We start from the raw sequence: 18,244 nt of genomic DNA on the forward strand, positions 1-18,244 counted from the left end.
CATATATTTAATGTTTTCTTTGTCAGGGTATTTTATCTTCAGGTATACGAAATATTCTCAGAGTAACAGAACATTATTTTACTGAGAAGCTGAAGATTCACAGAAAACACTTTTCTAGTCCGCGGTGTAGACTTTGATTGAAATGAGCGGATATTCTTAAGATGACCCACTATGTAAGTACCCGGCCAACGCAGCAACGTCTTGTCTTGGGTACCGCTCGAATACGGTGGGTGCCTTCTACCTGTACCCCACTAGGTAGAAGGTGAGGTAAGGACACGCTGAAGCATTGGCAGTACCATAATAATACGAGAGAAACAGAACGCTGGTCGGCCGACGACGTACATTTTTTAATATAATTTCACTCAGTGATGTGATCTGTTTTCGACTTTTCATTCTTTTTATTTTGAACTGTAATTAGCGGGGTGTGTGACAAGATGACACGTCGGTACTTGGTGGTTTTCTTAGGTTTTGTGTTATTAGTGGCTGTGTCGGACGGAACGACTCAGGAATGTATACAGGGGAGTACAGCTGAAAGTTGTGGTTCATCGCCTACTGACAATGGTGAGATTTCTTTCTATTTCACGTATGAACAGACGTTGTAACACTCTTTCATATGTCGTTAAAGTATGTAGACACACATGACAAGTCTAGCATGGCAAATAAGACATAGTATGCACGTAAAGAGCTCTATTTGTAGCTGTTTTGTTGACATACAATATAATGTCATTCGTGAAAATTGCTCATCTATCAAATTTATGCTATGATTTACATTTTAGGCTTTAATTATACATACTTTTATACTATTATGGGATAACATATTAAACAATATTTGTGTACCTATATTCTTTTAAGTTATTTCAAAAGTTATTATTGTATTACATCCATATTTTGCTACTTAATATCAAGGTCTGCCAAATTATTAAAACCATCTGCATCTCACCTTTCTCTCCCCACTTTTAAATACTTTTATACTGAAATAACTTTCTTTATACATGTGAACATTCAAAATTACATTAATTATTTTTTGTATATTATATTAATATTAGTTTTAAGCAAAATTATATGACAACTTATAGAAGAATGACATAATTGTAGCATCAACAAAAGATTAAATTAAGAGTAATATAATATTATAAATATATTCTTTGACAATAATAATTAGATGTACACAGTGCCGCGCCAGCACGTGGTAGCGCCTGTGTGCAAAACATTTGATGGCGCCCAAAATGAACAATTATTTATTGTAACCAAAAAAAATAACTAAAAATTCTTACACATGCAACAGGAAATTAAAGTAAGTTATATAGGTCTGGATCCCGCGTATGAAACAAAAGTTGATTAATAGCAAGCTGAAAATTTGTTAATAACTTAAGGGTGTCTAGTCGGACAAATTTTGATATATGGAAACACTGGAACAGGGGCAGTTTTAATTGTGGAACAGGTTAAAAATTTGGAACGGTCAGACCACGAAAACGGCACATGTATTTTTTCCGACAGAACAGACTTAAACTCTCCGAACAGAGATTAAACTCTCATGCAAAAATCAGACTGCTATTTATCACCAAATGGGCGTTTTAATGAGTGGAACATGTAGAATATGTCAAATGACAGGAATTATGACAGGCGATAAATAGCAGTCTGATTTTTGCATGAGAGTTTAATGTCTGTTCGGAGAGTTTAAGTCTATTCTGTCGGACAAAATAAATGTGCCGCTTTCGTGGTCTGACCGTTGTAAATTTTTAACCTGTTCCACAATTAAAACTGCCCCTGTTCCAGTGTTCCCATATATCAAAGTTTATCCGACTAGACACCCTTAAGCTATTAACAAATTTTCAGTTTGCTATTAATCAACTTTTTTTTCATACGCGGGATCCAGACCTAATAATAATTAAGTAAAAATAAATCTTTGGCATAACAGCATAAAAAACTAAAGATATAGGTAGGAAAAAATGAAATACTTAGCTATTTTATAAAAACTTAACTTTTCGCGTCAAAAATCTGTTTATAATATGGTAAATATCAATTTGATTTAACACTGACGACTATATAGAGATGGCAGATAAATAATTTATCAACCGCCCTTGACTGATGGTCGATTTCAAAGGATTTTAAGTTTCAGTTTAAAAAGCTCACTCAGCAGTGGCATCAGATAATGGGGTATGGGCAGAGTGAGCAGAATGCGAAGAACTATTGCTAAATTTGGGTTAACTGCAGTAAATTCGTTTAAAAATATAAATTTTAAAATCTGACAAACATTATTTAATTCTTTTAACAAAGGCTGAAGCTGTATAATTTCTTCAATTAAATCGTCTCCCCCTATATTTAGATGATCATTAAATCTCATTTTTTACAAATTTCTACACAAAAGTTTTAATTGTGAGTGTTCTGTACTGCGGTTTAAATTATATAAAAATTTGAAAGAATCAACAGGATTTTCCAATATGGAAAATCTTTCATTTACTGAAATTAATGCTTGGTTGAGAACACAATAAAAGAAATGAACTTTGTATGCCATTTTAGGAGACAAAATCAGTTCGTCTTTATGTTCGTAATCGAACTGGACGATTCGTTTCGTTATCGAGAGTATTCGCTTCGTATCTGTACTCGCTTCGTATACTAAACAGATACGAAGCGAATACGTTCGATAACGAAGTGAAGGGTCAAAAATCGAGGTCCTGTTTGCTTTTATTCCGACGCAGAGCTGTGTGTCTGGTTAAAAACTGGGCTCCACATCCAGTTTCTCTGCAGTTTCATTTGCTGTAGTAATAACATCATTAAATTTGCTATCTATCCGAAACTAGAGCAAGAATTGTTTTAAGGGCGTGGGCGCAAAATTTCGCACCAATGTGTTTTAGATGAATTCATTTTTTTTCGAATTCTGAGAAAACTAATAAGAATTTAAAAAAAAATTAAACCCAAAATGAAAGATTACATTATTACCGAGTGCAGAAAGTCCCTTAGAATAAACAAAAAGTTTGAGATATTTGAAATTAAAAATCACACTAAATTTTTTTACCCCTATAACCTAATAAAATAAACATTATAGAAGTTTTCAGGGACTTTCGGCCCTCGGTAATAATGCAATCTTTCATTCTAGGTTTAAATTTTTCAAAAACACCTAGCTATTAGTTTTCTCAGAATTTGAAAAAATAAATAAATTAATTTAAAACACATCGGTGCGAAATTTTGCGCCTACGTCCTTAACTCTTAAAGCATTTAAGGTACTTAGGCTGCATATTGATTGTTTTTGATTGTAAAACTTTGCTAACGACGTTAACTTTCATCAGAACTTCATACCATACCTATATGTGGACTGAGCATATGAATGTAAATGTTGATATTTTATCTCCTAAATATCTATACTATGGTAGGGGAGCCCAAGCGGGGATTTTTGCAGTTACTCGAGCGCGTCAGATTATCATATGGGGAGAAACGTGGTACCCTGCAGATGTACCTCTGCCATATATTGGCTCTTAACACAGGGGAGTTCGTTTAGGGGGGCCCGAAAATAAAAATCTATCCTTAAAAATACTCGAAATTGTCAGATTAAGATAAGGTAAGTTAAGTACATGCAAAACAGTGTATATTTAAAAAATCTGACGATTTGAGCGGGGCGTAAGGAAATTGGTGAGTCACAAAGTTTCACAAGAAAAAAGCGAATATTTCGCGAAATGAACGTCAGATCGAAAAACTAAAAACTGCACGTTGAATATTTTTCAAAAATCTATCGAAAGATACCAAACATGAACCCTCACAGAGAGGGGTGGGGGGTAAATTTAAAATTTTAATTACAAATCCCGCAATATTTAGCAAAATAAACATCACATCGAAAAACTGCAAAATGCACTTATTTAATATTTTTGAAAAATATATTGAATGGTACCAAACGCGACCCCCCACGGAGGTGGGGTGGGGGGTTACTTTAAAATTTTAAATGGGAACTCCCATTTTTTATTGCAGATTTGGATTATCTGCATAAAAATAAGCAACTTTTATTCGAACCCTTTTTTCGAATTATGGATAGATGGCGCTATAATCGGAAAAAACAATTAATGGAAATGGAAAATTAAATTAAAAAATAGCAAGCGCCCGCTAAAATGGAAAATTTTACTTAACTTTTTTTGGTTTTAGGACCTAATAATCATAACCCAATAGGTCCCCAAAGTGCTCGAGTGACTGCACATTTAGCATACTTTGCTCCCCTACCACTAGTTTGATATTTTGAATTAAGATCAAATTTATCCGAATGTGTTATATCACCTAAAGCATAATACATTTCTATCAAATTTTTGTGCAATAGCTTTAAAGCATACATTCTGCTGGACCGGTGGCTGCATGTCTTTATAGGATTTTCCTTGTTTATGCAGATTGTATAAATCAATACGTAATTTACCTACCTTTGAAGTTGAGATATTTAAGGACGTTAAATGGGCAAGTGTTGTTTTGACCTGCGTAAAATTTTTGTAACAACTCTAGTGGCGCCCCTTAATTGCTGGCGCCTGTGTGCGCCTCACACATTGCACACGTGGACGGCGCGGCCCTGGATGTACAAAAAATTGGTTTCTTGTTTTCACAGAAAATTCTATGATATTTATTTTATTACAGTCACAGTTTTACTCTAGTGACTGATCTGTTGTCTGTTTAATAATAAGTCTAGTTCCTTGGGCCCACCATTAAAAAAATTGTTACCTCCCTCATTAGATTTTTTTTTTGTTAAGTTATTCATGTTGAGACGGACAATTTTTCTATTTCGGAAAATTTTCGGAAGGGGCGTTTCGTAACTATAGAGGTTTCTAAACTTTGGTGTATCCGACAACTGGAGTACCCTAAAAATTTGTCAGGTAATATTACCAGTTATGTAATTGTAAATATTTTTATCAAACAATCCTGCAAGAATCAGCTGTGGGGCGCCCACCTGTGTGCCCACCCTATAGGGGCGCACTATGAAGTCATAAATGATGAGTTTTTGCAGGATTGTTTGATAAAAATAGTTACAATTTACTGATAATATTGTCCGAAAATTTTTAAGGGTACTCCAGTTATTAGACGCACCAAAGTTTAGAAACCTTTATACACTGACCGACACGAAAAACGGGCACCCCAAAAATGGGCACCCCAAAAATGGGCACCCCAAAACTGGGTCATTTTTGATGTCTCGTATCTCCTAAACCTGTTGTACGATTTAAGTATTTTTTTTAATATCTTATAGCCTTATTCTTTAACCATATCGCTGTAATAATATTGTTGCTAGACAGGTAAATTTTCATTGTATACCGGGTGTACCAATCAAACTGGGTTTTTTTTCTCAATTTTCACAACACCCTGTGGAATATTCTAGCGTTCATAAAATATTGAAATTAAAACCCAACTATAGCCTTAGGTCTTCTTAACATTCTGTTTTTTTATTTATTCGTTTATGTGGGATAATAAAAAAGTTAGGGACTTTAACAACTAGCTTTGTTCTTTATCACTACAGGGTGTTTCTAAATAAGTGCGACTAACTTATATTTTAAGTAATTCTGCATTAAAAAACAATGACAGTTTGCTTGATAAACTTATATCCGCAAGTGCTTCGTTTCCGAGATACGGGATGTTGAATTTTTTCTTACAAACTAACGATTTATTTATAGCTCTAAACCGGTTGAGATATGCAAATGAAATTTGGTAAGTTTTAAGAGGTAGTTATTGCGCATTTTTAATATACAATTAAAAATGTCATATTCACCATTGGCGTGCATGCGGGTAATATGACCGGGTAATATGACCCGTATGCACGCCAATGGTAAATATAAATTCTTAATTGTATGTCAAAAAATGCGGAATAACTACCTCTTAAAACCTACTAAATTTCATTTGCATATCTCAACCGGTTTTAGAGCAATAAATAAATCGTCAGTTTGTAAGCCAAAATTCAACATCCCGTATCTCGGAAACGAAGCGTTTGCAAACATAGGTTTATTAAGCAAACGGTCATTATTTTTTAATGTAGAATTACCCCTTAAAGTTTGTCGCACTTATTTAGAAACACCCTGTATTGATAATGAACATTCATAGCTAGTTGTTAAAGTCCTAACTTTTTTATTATCCAACATAAGCGAATGAACAAAAAAAAAAACAGAATGTTCAGAAAACCTGGGGCTATAGGTGGGTTTTAATTTCAATATTTCATAAAGGCTACAATATTCCACAGGGTGTTGTGAAAATTAGGAAAAAAACCCAGTTTGATTGGTATACCGGGTATACAATGAAAATTTACCTGTCTAGCAACAATATTCTTACAGCGATATTGTTAAAGAATAAGGCTATAACATATTAAAACAATTACTTAAATCGGACAATAGGTTTAGGAGATACGAGACATCAAAAATGACCCATTTTTTGAGGTGCCCGTTTTTCGTGCCGGTGAGTGTATTTACTAAACTCCCCCCCCCCCGGAAATTTTCCGAAATAGAAAGGTTGTCCGACTCTACATGAATAACTGAACAAAAAAAGTCTAATGAGGGAGGTAATAATTTTTTTAATGGGCCCAAGGACGCAAATTATAATATGATAACTTAGAGGAAGTACATAATTGTAGCGTTAATAAAAGATTAAAGAGTTTTAGGTTATAAATATATTTGTTGACAATTGATGTACAAAAAAAATTGATTTGTTGTTTTCACACAAAATTCTGTGACAAAAAGTTTTTGTTTATTACAACAGTTTCACTCCGGTGACTGATCTGTTATCTGCTTAATAATGAATCTAGTAATAATGAATTGCGGGACAACGAACCTTTGAATCTACGCATTTCGTCAATATTTTAGTACAGTGGAACCTCGATAAGTCGGATTAATCGGGACCGCAGCTGATCCGAGTTATCGAAAATCCGGTTAGCCGGAGAATATGGTAAACATTAATAAAACATTGTATACTTACAGGTAAGCTCAATTATAATTGCGAAAACACGAAACACATATGGACAATACGTCTAAATTACGTAAAGTTGTATACAGTATTGTTCATTTCTTGGTAAAAAACTCAGTCAAAGTGAAAAAACGTTTGTTTTGTCTGATGAAAATCAGTCCGGGTTAGCCGGATTTCCGGGTTATCGGAGGCCGACTTATCGGGGTTCCATTGTCCATTTTATTGGGATAGAAGTAGAAGGGATCTAACATCGTTTGAAATTTAAGGATGCTATTTATATTTAGGATGATTTTATTAGGGGAAACCTATTTTTTGGAAGACCATCCAGAGTTGGTCTACGATCTAAGCCATTACATTTTGCAAAAATATTAGGCCAGCTGTTTTCTTTTGGCAAATAGATGTATGTACTCCAAGAAAATACACAAAATTTAAACGTATTCAGGATTTCGCAAAATCGTTAATTATTTATAAATTTTATAGCTCTCAATAGTAATTGCTCTCAAAGGGTAGATTATAGTGCTTAACAAACCTCTAAAATTTCAACTCGATCCATTAATTAGTTTAAACGTTATTCAAATTGTTATTCTAGAAATCATTTGTTTCTTCGTTCTTCTTTTTTTCCATGAAATACCCATGATTTAATGACATAATTATATAATGAAAATTGCATCTGGTCTTGATCTGGTTTGTATAAAGACAAACTGATTATCGGATATTTCGATTTCTTCACGTATCGTTGGAGGCCTTTGAAATGTGGATCTACCGGAGAATCCTCAAAATTTTATAGACATCGCACATCTCAAACGAATAAGTGCTGCATAGAAGAGGCAAGGAATGAAAACTTTTCAGCACAGTGAAAGAAAAACATCATACCTAGGCCACGTACTGAGAAAAAATAAGTACCAATATGATCAACTGATAGTGATAAGAAAGATCGAGGGAAAGAGAGGACTAGAAAGGAAAAGACTATCGTGGCTAAGGAACAACCGACAATGAATAGGGCTAAATTTTGAACAGCTAATAAGAACAGCTAAAAACAGAGAAGAGTTTGCAACTATAGGAGCCAACCTCCACTGAGGATAATAATATGGCAATTTAAGAAAAATGATGTGTCCGTTCATCAATTATTCTCTACCATATTTTCATGGTGTTACTAAGTAGTTTTCGGCCGTATGTACATTGTTGTATATCTGTCTTGTTTCTGTAAACAGGCACTAATTTCATTTACCTTTGGCCAACTGACATTTGGCCAACTTTCACAATTATATGAAATAAACCTGTTAGCCAATTTGTTTCTGTTACTGTCTGCATTATCTCAACTGGTTTTTCATTTAATAAACTTTATGAATAAAGAACTTTTCTTCAATAAAAATGTATACCATTTTTTATTCAGTTGCAATGCGAAGGCAAAACCAGAAGCCAGAATTGCAACTTTTTAGAATTCCCTCTTGTCTTCACTGCAGCATCCATCTGGCTTGCAAATTTTAGAAGCCATGGAGGTGTTACCAGGGAAATGGACCAATAAGTTTTCAATTTAAAAATCTTTTGGTAATATTTTTAATGTTTTTCAATATTATTAATGTTGCTATTAGGATTGAAAACTTTACCTTTACCTTTTAACTTTTTTTTTCATTTAAAAAAATTTATAGATAAATTTTTCATTTAATAAACTGTCGTCCATCTCTTTTGACATCTTTTCGTGAACTAGTATTTTATTTTTTTTACTAGCATTCATCTAATCTGATTAAAATCATTTGTTTTTGCTATGTGTTTGGCTGTTTTATATATCTTTGTTTCTCATTGGCTGGTATCAATTTGATCGTATAGATACGCTTTTGCTTTAGCTTTTGCTACTACTACCTGCTACTTTCGCTTCATTTTTGGCGACTGTATGGTTTGCAAAGATCTGTGTCCGAGTCCGAGCTATTTTCATGCCACTGTTTATTTATATATTTTTCTCTTTTTCTTGAACTTTGATTGACCACCACCAAGTCTCTTTATTCCAAACTTCTTTCCTGACGTTTTTCCAAGAATTTCAATTGCGTTATGTTTACAGATCCAAACAGCCAGAAATATACGTTTTAACTGAAATAATTATTGACAATGATAAATTTTAATCCTTTTTTCATTTGCTTCGAAACATTGATTGATATTTTACATCTTAATAGATGATGTAGGTATCCACATTATTGGTTAATTAAAATTACTGCAAAATTTGAGAAAAAAATTCAAATAATTTTAAAATGTTAAATATAACAGATATTCTTAAGTTAAAGTTGATTTCATGTAATCAAATGAACTGACAATATCATTTTAAAGTCACCTACTTTAAAATAATGTATATTATAATATGTCTGAATGGCCAGTATGACTGAGTTAGATAAAATTAAATTACTAGATTTTTTTTTGTATTTTGATAACGATTTACAACTTCCGAAGTTAAAGTCGAAACGTCAAATAAAGGGCCTAGCCGGGTAAGATGATGAAAAGTGCCCCCAACTCGATTCTAATTCCATATAGGTTACCGTTTAGCATATATAGTGAAACAAACTTTCTGAAATTTTTAGCCCCCTAGGTGGTCATGTGACCCACCTAGAGCCTAATTAGGCTTTTTATGTTTTTATTTTTTATCTCAGCTGCATCGAGAACTAGCGAAAAACTTTAAATAAAAAATTTGTAAGATTTAAAAAGTTCTGTGCGAAAAATTCTTTTTTTAATTTTTGGCGGGAAATTTAAATTTTAGAACGATTTTAAAATTTTAAATGAGTATAAAAAAATAACTAAGACATTCGTTTTCACGAAAAAAATATATACCGTGTATTTTTGCATTATATTTCACCCTGAATTTTTTCAAATTTTTAAAATTGGTGAAACGTGCCTTTAAAAATAAAAAACCGCATTTTTTCGGTTTTTTTTTTCGTTTTTTGATACAATTTTATACATATTTTTCAAAAAAGGTAACACCGTCACTGGAGTAGGTAAACAATTGAAAAATAATTGGGGTTTGCTTAATAAAAATTTTTTGTAACGCCATCCATTTTCAAGATACAGGGCGTTGAAGAAAACAAAATTTTACACATTTTTTACGATTTTGCCGAAACTACTGGCAACATTGTGATAAAACTTGGCGGGTTTTAAGAGGTAGTTATTGTGCATGTTTTGGCATACAATTAATGATTTGATATTCATCATTGGCGCGCTTAGGCGCTTAGGGGTAATGGTCTGAACTTTTCAAAGAAAAAAAGATAGTACGTCACTGACATATTTCAAATTAACAATCATTTTTGAATTCCTCATTCAATTTGCGATAAAAAACTATCTTCTCATTTTTTCCTACGAGGCGCCGTTTTGCTGCAAAAAATAAAATATCTTAACGCTTCCAAAGTATTCGAATTAGTTTTTATAATGGATGTACGAATTTATGTAGATGTAGCAACTACTAATAGAAGTTCGAATACTTTGTAAGGGTTAAGATGTTTTATTATTTGAATAAAATGGCGCGTCGTATGAAAAAATAGGAAGACAGATTTTTTGTCACAAATTGAACGAGGAATTCAAAAAAGATTATTAATTTGAAATATGTTAGTGGCGTACTATATTTTTTCTTTAAAAAGTTCAAACCATTACCCGTATGCGCCCCAATGATAAATATACAATTCTTAATTGTATGTCAAAAAATGCACAACAACTACCTCTTAAACCTCGCCAAATTTTATTACAATGTTGCCAGTAGTTTCGGCAAAATCGTAAAAAATGTTTAAATTTTGTTTTCTTTAACGCCCTGTATCTCGAAAATGGATGGCATTACAAAAAATTTTTATTAAGGTGATACAGTAGCGATCAACAGGTAGCCAAAACGCGTTCCAAGATTGCGGCTGTAATTTTGAATATTTTTTCGAGATATTTGGCACACGTATTCGTAATATAATAAAGAATGGCGGTACAGAGCCCAATTTGAAAAATATATTAATATGTGGAAATTACTCTGTAATTAAATACAATATTAAAAAAACGAGCCTGTACCGCCATTAAGAAGAACAAAAAAATACACTTTCTTCAAATAAACTTTTTTATCCGATGCCTAGATTTTGTGTCATTTTGGAACTACTAATGAAATAAAAAATTTTAGTAGATCCAAAATGACACAAAATCTAGGCATCAGATAAAAAAGTTTATTTGAAGAAAGTGTATTTTTTTGTTCTTCTTAATGGCGGTACAGGCTCGTTTTTTTAATATTGTATTTAATTACAGAGTAATTTCCACATATTAATATATTTTTCAAATTGGGCTCTGTACCGCCATTCTTTATTATATTACGAATACGTGTGCCAAATATCTCGAAAAAATATTCAAAATTACAGCAGCAATCTTGGAACGCGTTTTGGCTACCTGTTGATCGCTACTGTTTCCTCTTAAGCAAACCCCAATTATTTTTCAGTTTTTTACCTATTCTAGTGAAGGTGTTACCTTTTTTGAAAAATATGTATAAAATTGTATCAAAAAACGAAAAAGAAACCGAAAAAATGTGGTTTTTATTTTTAAAGGTGCGTTTCACCAATTTTAAAAATTTGAAAAAATTTAGTATGAAATATTATGCAAAAATACACGTTATATATTTTTTTCGTGAAAACAAATACACACACCGGCAAAATTAACCGAACACGTTAAAAATGGGACATGTTTGATGTCTCGTATTTCATAAACCAGTGGTCCGATTTGAGTGATTCTTCTAGTATGTTATAGCCTTATTATTTAAGAATATCGGTGTAATAATATTGTTGCTAGACAGGTAAATGTCATTTTATACCGGGTGTAACAAGCATACTGTGTTTTTTTCTTAAAGTTCGGAACACCCTGTGGAATATTCCAGCATATATAAAATATTAAAATTAAAACTCGATTGTAGAATTATGCTTTCTTAACATTCTCTTTTTTGATTCATTTGCTTATGTTGGAAAATAAAAAAGTTATGTGCCTTAACAACTAGCCATGTTTTTTATCAATAAATCCCCATAGTAGGGGAGAAAAGTATGCTAAATTTGCAATTACTCGAGCGTTCTTGGGACCTGGAGTGGATTGTGAAGAGTAGGTGCTACAACCAAGAAAAGTTAAGTTAAGTTTTCCATAAAGTGTGGGACTCTCCATTTTTCAATTTAATTTTCCATTTCCACCAATCGTTTTTTCCGATTATAGCGCCATTTATCCATAATAGGAAAAAATGTTGCGAATAAAAGTTGCTTATTTTTACGTCAAGGATCCAAATCTGCAATAAAAATTGGGGGCTCCTATTTAATATTTTAATGTAACCTCCCACCCCACCTCTGTGGGGGGTCGTGTTTGGTGCCATTTGGTAGATTTTTGAAAAATATTGAATAGTTGTATTTTGCAGTTTTACGATCTGATGTTAATTTCGCAAAATATCGCAGGGTTCGTTTTATAATTTTTAATTTACCCCCACCCCTCTCCTTGGGGTGTCACGAGCCCCCACGAAGTTGGGGTGGGGGATTTAATTTAAAATATTAAATAGGAACCCCCAATTTTTATTGCAGATTTGGATTCTTTGCGTAAAAATAAGCAACTTTTATTCGACATATTTTTTCGAATTATGGATAGATAGCGCTCTAATCGGAGAAAAATTATTGTTTCAAATGGAAAATTAAATTAAAAAATAAAAAGTCCCCCACTTTATGGAAAACTTAACTTAACCTTTTTCTGATTTTAGCACATACTCTTCACAATCCAATAGGTCCATATAACGCTCGAGTAACTGCAAATTTAGTATACTTTCCTCCCCTACTATGAGGATTTATTGATGAAAAACATGGATAGTTGTTATCGCACATAACTTTTTTATTATCCCACATAATTAAATGAATCGAAAAGGAAAATGTTAAGCAAGCCTAAATCTACAATCGAGTAATAATTCTAATATTTTACATATGCTAGAATATTCCACAGGGTGTTCCAAAGTTTAAGAAAAAAACACAGTATGATTGGTACACCCGGTATAAAATGGTATTTACCTGTCTAGCAACAATATTATTCCAGCGATATTCTTAAATAATAAGGCTATAATATACTAAAAGAATCACTCAAATCGGACCACTGGTTTATGAAATACAAGACATCAAACATGTCCCATTTTTAACGTGTTCGGCTAATTTTGCCGGTGTGTGTATGTCTTAGTTATTTTTTTATACTCATTTAAAATTTTAAAATCGTTCTAAAATTTAAATTTGTCGCCAAAACTAAAAAAAAAAATTTCGGACAGAACTTTTTAAAGCTTACAACTTTTTTATTTAAAGTTTTTCGCTAGTTCTCGATGCGGCTGAGATAAAAAATAAAAACATAAAAATACTAATTAGGCTCTAGGTGGGCCACATGACCACCTAGGGGGCTAAAAATTTCAGCAAGTTAGTTTCACTTTATATGCTAAACGGTGACCTATATGGAATTCGAATCGAGTTGGGGGCACTTTTCATCATCTTACCCGGATTTTCCATCTAAAACCTGAATATGCATCACTATTTAATTCCTTATCGTCTATGATCTATGTAACCAAAATTATGTTTATAATTAGTTGTGGCAATTTGTCTCCCATAAATTTCTTTAATCAATGCGGTTTTTATCAGAATACGCAGATTGGTGATTTTATGACAATATTTTGTATGTTGAGAACGGTTTTCAGGGAATTTCCAAACCTATAATCGACAAACTCGTAATAAGCCACATCGATTGTAAAACGGAGATTGCACACTTTTTTATATTTAGATTCAATCCAAATATGTTATTATGTATACTTAAGTAACAAAATAATACATAAACGAGTTCAGTAACATTTGACATTGAAATAATAGAGAAGATTGCATGTAAATTTGATGTAAAATTGCGTTGTAATGCAATATGGCTAGATATATTTGAATTAAAAATTTATAAAACAACCTATCTTCTGCATGTGATGCTGTCTTCTTCACTGCAGGTTGGCTACAACACAACAGGCATACAACTACAGTACAACTTCGTTTAACCGGACTAACTGGGACCGGAAGCGATCCGGTAAATCGAAAATCCGGATAATCCGGAAATATAATAAGGTTAATAAAACTACATGTGAAACGATAACTTACTATATTTACACCCTATATGATTTACGCGAGCATTAGTTTTTATTTACAAAAAAGTCATTGATCTTCCTTTGTTTTAATTTTGGGTGATGTTTCATATTATTATGTACGATTATGTACATACATACATACATACAATTATAAAAATTATTTTTTTTATTTTTTCATTCCGGATTGATCCGGATAATCCGGACATCCGGATGAACGAGGTCCGCATTAAAGAGGTTGTACTGTACTATAAACGGATCCAAAATAAAACAAATACTTTGGTCTTGGTCAGAAAAATAACAAGGGAACACTGGGAGATCTTCTCAAAACAGATTGAACACGACTTCTACGGATCAGTCTATTGTTCAACCTGATCATACATGAAATAATAAACAAAGCAAAAACGAAAAAAAAAAAAGAATACCAAATGGTGGGAAAAGACAACTTAAGACGAAAGGAACATTTTGACGCCTGTCAAAATTTTCAATGTATTTTAAATATAAGCATTTTTCTCGAATCCTGAGAAAACTAATAATACTCTGGGCTAATTAGCAAAATACAAGGAAAAGTTATTTACCAGCAATTTTATTGCTAGAATCGAATCTTATAATTGTATATATTAATAATGTAGGTATGCAAAGTCCGCAGATAGTGTGCTACTTTTTTTATAAACAAAATGGCGCCCGAAAATCGTGTTTTTTTAAATTTTTGCTCTATAACTCCAAAGATTTTAACTTTACACCAAAAACACCCAAATAAAAATTCACCGTAATTAAATTCTGCATAGAGACGTGTTTTTCCCGATTTAATTCGACGAAAATTTTCTCCGGAAAATGTGGGTTTTTCCAACAAAATCTTTAATTTTTAACTAAAATTTTAGATAAGTAATTGTTTATCAATAATTAAATAACTTGGTAATATAAACGCTATTTTCATATAGATAATAACTCCAAAAGACGATGGGAATTTAATGAACAGTTTAGCAACAATTGAATTGTTAATTAAAAATTTACGGTCGCTATTATAACCACAATAATTATGATATATAGAATAACTAGTATCCATCTGGCTTACAAATTTTAGAAGCAATAGAGGTGTTACCAGGGAAATGGACCAATAGGTTTTCAATTTAAAAATCGTTTAGTAATATTTTTAATATTTTTCAATATTATTAATGTTGCTATTAGGATTGAAAACTTTACCTTTCAGTTGCCAGATGACGCTAGTCACCTACTCCATACACGTCAGTTGCAATGCGGGGATAAACTTTCATGGTTTGGTCACTTCGAGCAGAGAGCAGCCGGCCTACGCCTCTTCAATGATGACTCCAATCTCCAATAAGAGTCGAAAATTGTCGATTCAGAGTGCTGGACTGCCCTCCTTGTTTTAAGTGAAAAATAATGGCATTGATGAGCCTTGTTTGGCCATTTCATCTGCTTTTTCATTGCCCTTATGACCCTCGTGCCCCGGTACCCAGGCCACCGTAACCTTGCTACGATATCCTAGTTTATTTAGCGCACTCACACAATCCCGTACTAGCTTAGATTTGACCTCTACAGAATTGAGTGTCTTAAGCGCTGCCTGATTATCTGTGAAGATGGCAACTGAACGGAACGTTCTTTGCTGCCTTTCTATTTCTTCCACGCAGTGATGGATTGCCGTTATTTCCGCCTGGAAAACTGTGACATCCTTTGATAGACTAACCGGGAACTGAATTCCTTGATTTGTCCCTACTATGCGAGCTCCCACACCTTCCGATGTTTTTGAGCCATCATTGTACCAGGTAGCAACCGCCTGTATGGGTACACCTTCCTTCCAGTCTTCCCTGCCTGGTATATTAATTTTAAACTTATTGTCAAAGCTGTATCTCGTTGCTGTTGCATCGATAGGCTGCCCCATCACAATATCGGCTTTTAGCTCCTCGATTAGCTTTCTATTGTCAGCACCATGCACCTGGCTTATATGTGGCTGACCATGGATTAATCTGTGCATCACTGATCTGGCTTCGCCCTGCACAAAGATATGAAGTGGTGGTAGATTCAGTAGGACTTCCAGCGCTGCTGTAGGAGTGGTTTTTATGGCACCCGTAATACACAGGCATGCTAGTCTTTGTGTATTACCTAGCAGCCTTATTGCTCCCACTTGCTGCGTCTTTGTCCACCACGTCACCGAGCCGTAGGTTATCATGGGTCTAATAACCCTTGTGTATAACCATAGAGTCATTTTGAGGTTAAGCCCCCAATTCTTACCACACATTCTTCTACATCTGCCCAAGGACATAGTAGCTTTTTGTGTGGTTTTTATGATGTGAGTATTCCATGTAAGCCTATGATCAAAATAAACCCCAAAGTATTTTGTTTCTTTGGCAAATGAAATCTCTTTTCCTCCCAGCACCGGTGGTTTTAGGCCTTGTAGTGCTGTCTTTTTGGTGAAGTTGACGATTTGTGTTTTCTGAGCATTGACTATCAGTCTCTCTTGTCTACACCAGTCGTCAACTATGTTTAGGGCTGCTTGCATTCTTCCAGACACCACCTGGGCAAACCTGCCCCTGACAACGATTGCTATATCGTCCGCGTATCCTAGACAGTAAAAGTTTTCTGTTGTCAGATTTTTAAGAAGATCATCTACCAAGGTTGCCCAAAGTAGAGGTGAAAGAACTCCTCCCTGTGGACAGCCTCCACTTACTCTTGCTTTGATGGTTGCTTTACCCAGAGTGGATATTACTATCCTATTCTCCAGGGATGCCCTTATCCATCTGCAAATTACCGCAGGTGCGCCTCGTCTACTCATAGCCCCTATTAAAGAGCTGGTAGTAACATTATTAAATGCCCCTTCAATATCTAAAAAAGCGGCCATTGCTATCTCTTTGTCCTCCATTGACTTTGAGATAAGCCTATTTAGTTCATCCAATGCAGAGTCCGTAGATTTACCAGGTTGGTATGCGTATTGACGATTGCTTAGAGGATTATCTTTTAGCACTTCGTCCCTGATGTATCTATCCAGAAGCCTTTCTAGTGTTTTTAATAGAAAAGAGGATAGGCTTATTGGTCTATATGACTTGTGTTAAGCCTGATACTTTACCTACCTTAGGCAAGTATATAACTTTAACCTTTTGCCATATTTCCGGTATGACTCCCCATGCTAAACAGGCTTTGAGGAGCTTGCATAGGTGTGGTATCAATACCTCCAATCCCATATGCAACAGTATCGGATATATGCCATCTGTCCCAGGAGACTTATATGGCCGAAATTTATTTATATCCCATCTAATTCTGTTCGGTCTTGTGATTGCTGTGGCTATTTCCCAATCTATAGATCTCGGCCTAATCAGCCTTTGGTCTATGTTGGTTCGCCTATCTGCATCATTCAGAAATGTTGAGCCCGGAAAGTGCGTGTTTATCAGTTCTATAAGACTTTCTTCTTTGGTGTCCGTAAATTTGCCATTAGCTTTCTTTAGGAAACCTACTTCTTTAGTTGTAGCACCATCCTTTGCCAGGACCTTATGGATTCGAGAACAGGCCGGGATATCTGTAATCTCCTCGCAAAACTCTTTACATGAATTCCTTTTAGTTTTCCGAATTTCTTTATTATATAGCGTTAGCTTATACCTGTAGGCATCCCAATCTTGGTTACTTTTGGCTTTGTTAAATAGGCTTCGGCTTCCGACCTCATCCTCTTTAAGCCGTTGTTTCACCACGCTGTATTACTGCCCGTATTTTTCCTTGTTTTTTCTGGACAGTTTTCCTGGTAAGCCGCCATAATAGCTTCGCTTACTGTTTCTGCCGCCAAATCTATACCATCTGCACCTTTAAACAAGGTCATACTTTCCTCGAGATTCTTGCTGAGGGACTCCCTATATCCTATCCAGTTTGTATCTCTAGGATTTCTGTATTTAATTTCTGATTTACAGCTCTTACGGCGCCGTAAGAGCTGTAAACCTGACGAGACATTGGTTGACTAACTCCTATTTCATCTACAATAATTGGTGGAGGAGTTAGTCAACCAATGGGTTTCCTGCTCTTACGGCGACGTAAATTATCGCCCGTGTGGCCATTCGCTTAACATTTTGATTTTACAAATCTAGCATCATAGATACTTGATGTTTTTCTATTTTCATTTGTTTTTGGAAAGTTTTATATTAGTATTCACATTTCTGTTCTTGGAAAGAACCATTATTTTTGTATTTATTTTCAACATAAAGCGCTATTCTCCCGTATTACCGCATC

At 34.1% G+C, this 18,244-nt stretch overlaps 1 protein-coding gene across 2 annotated transcripts in view; it reads left to right on the plus strand.

Moving 5' to 3' along the window:
- The first annotated feature begins 228 nt into the window (after positions 1-228).
- The window catches only part of LOC114329913 (putative epidermal cell surface receptor), a 252,253-nt gene continuing 234,237 nt past the window's right edge, over positions 229-18,244 (plus strand). The window contains exon 1 of one of the 2 annotated variants that reach the window (XM_028279190.2): positions 229-561. In XM_028279190.2, coding sequence (XP_028134991.2) covers positions 435-561 — 127 coding nt within the window. In that variant the 5' untranslated portion in view covers positions 229-434. The remainder of the gene's footprint in view (positions 562-18,244) is intronic. The other variant, XM_028279191.2, reaches the window with a different exon arrangement.

Source organism: Diabrotica virgifera, chromosome 6, assembly GCF_917563875.1.
Source record: "Diabrotica virgifera virgifera chromosome 6, PGI_DIABVI_V3a".
Lineage (NCBI taxonomy): Eukaryota > Metazoa > Arthropoda > Insecta > Coleoptera > Chrysomelidae > Diabrotica > Diabrotica virgifera.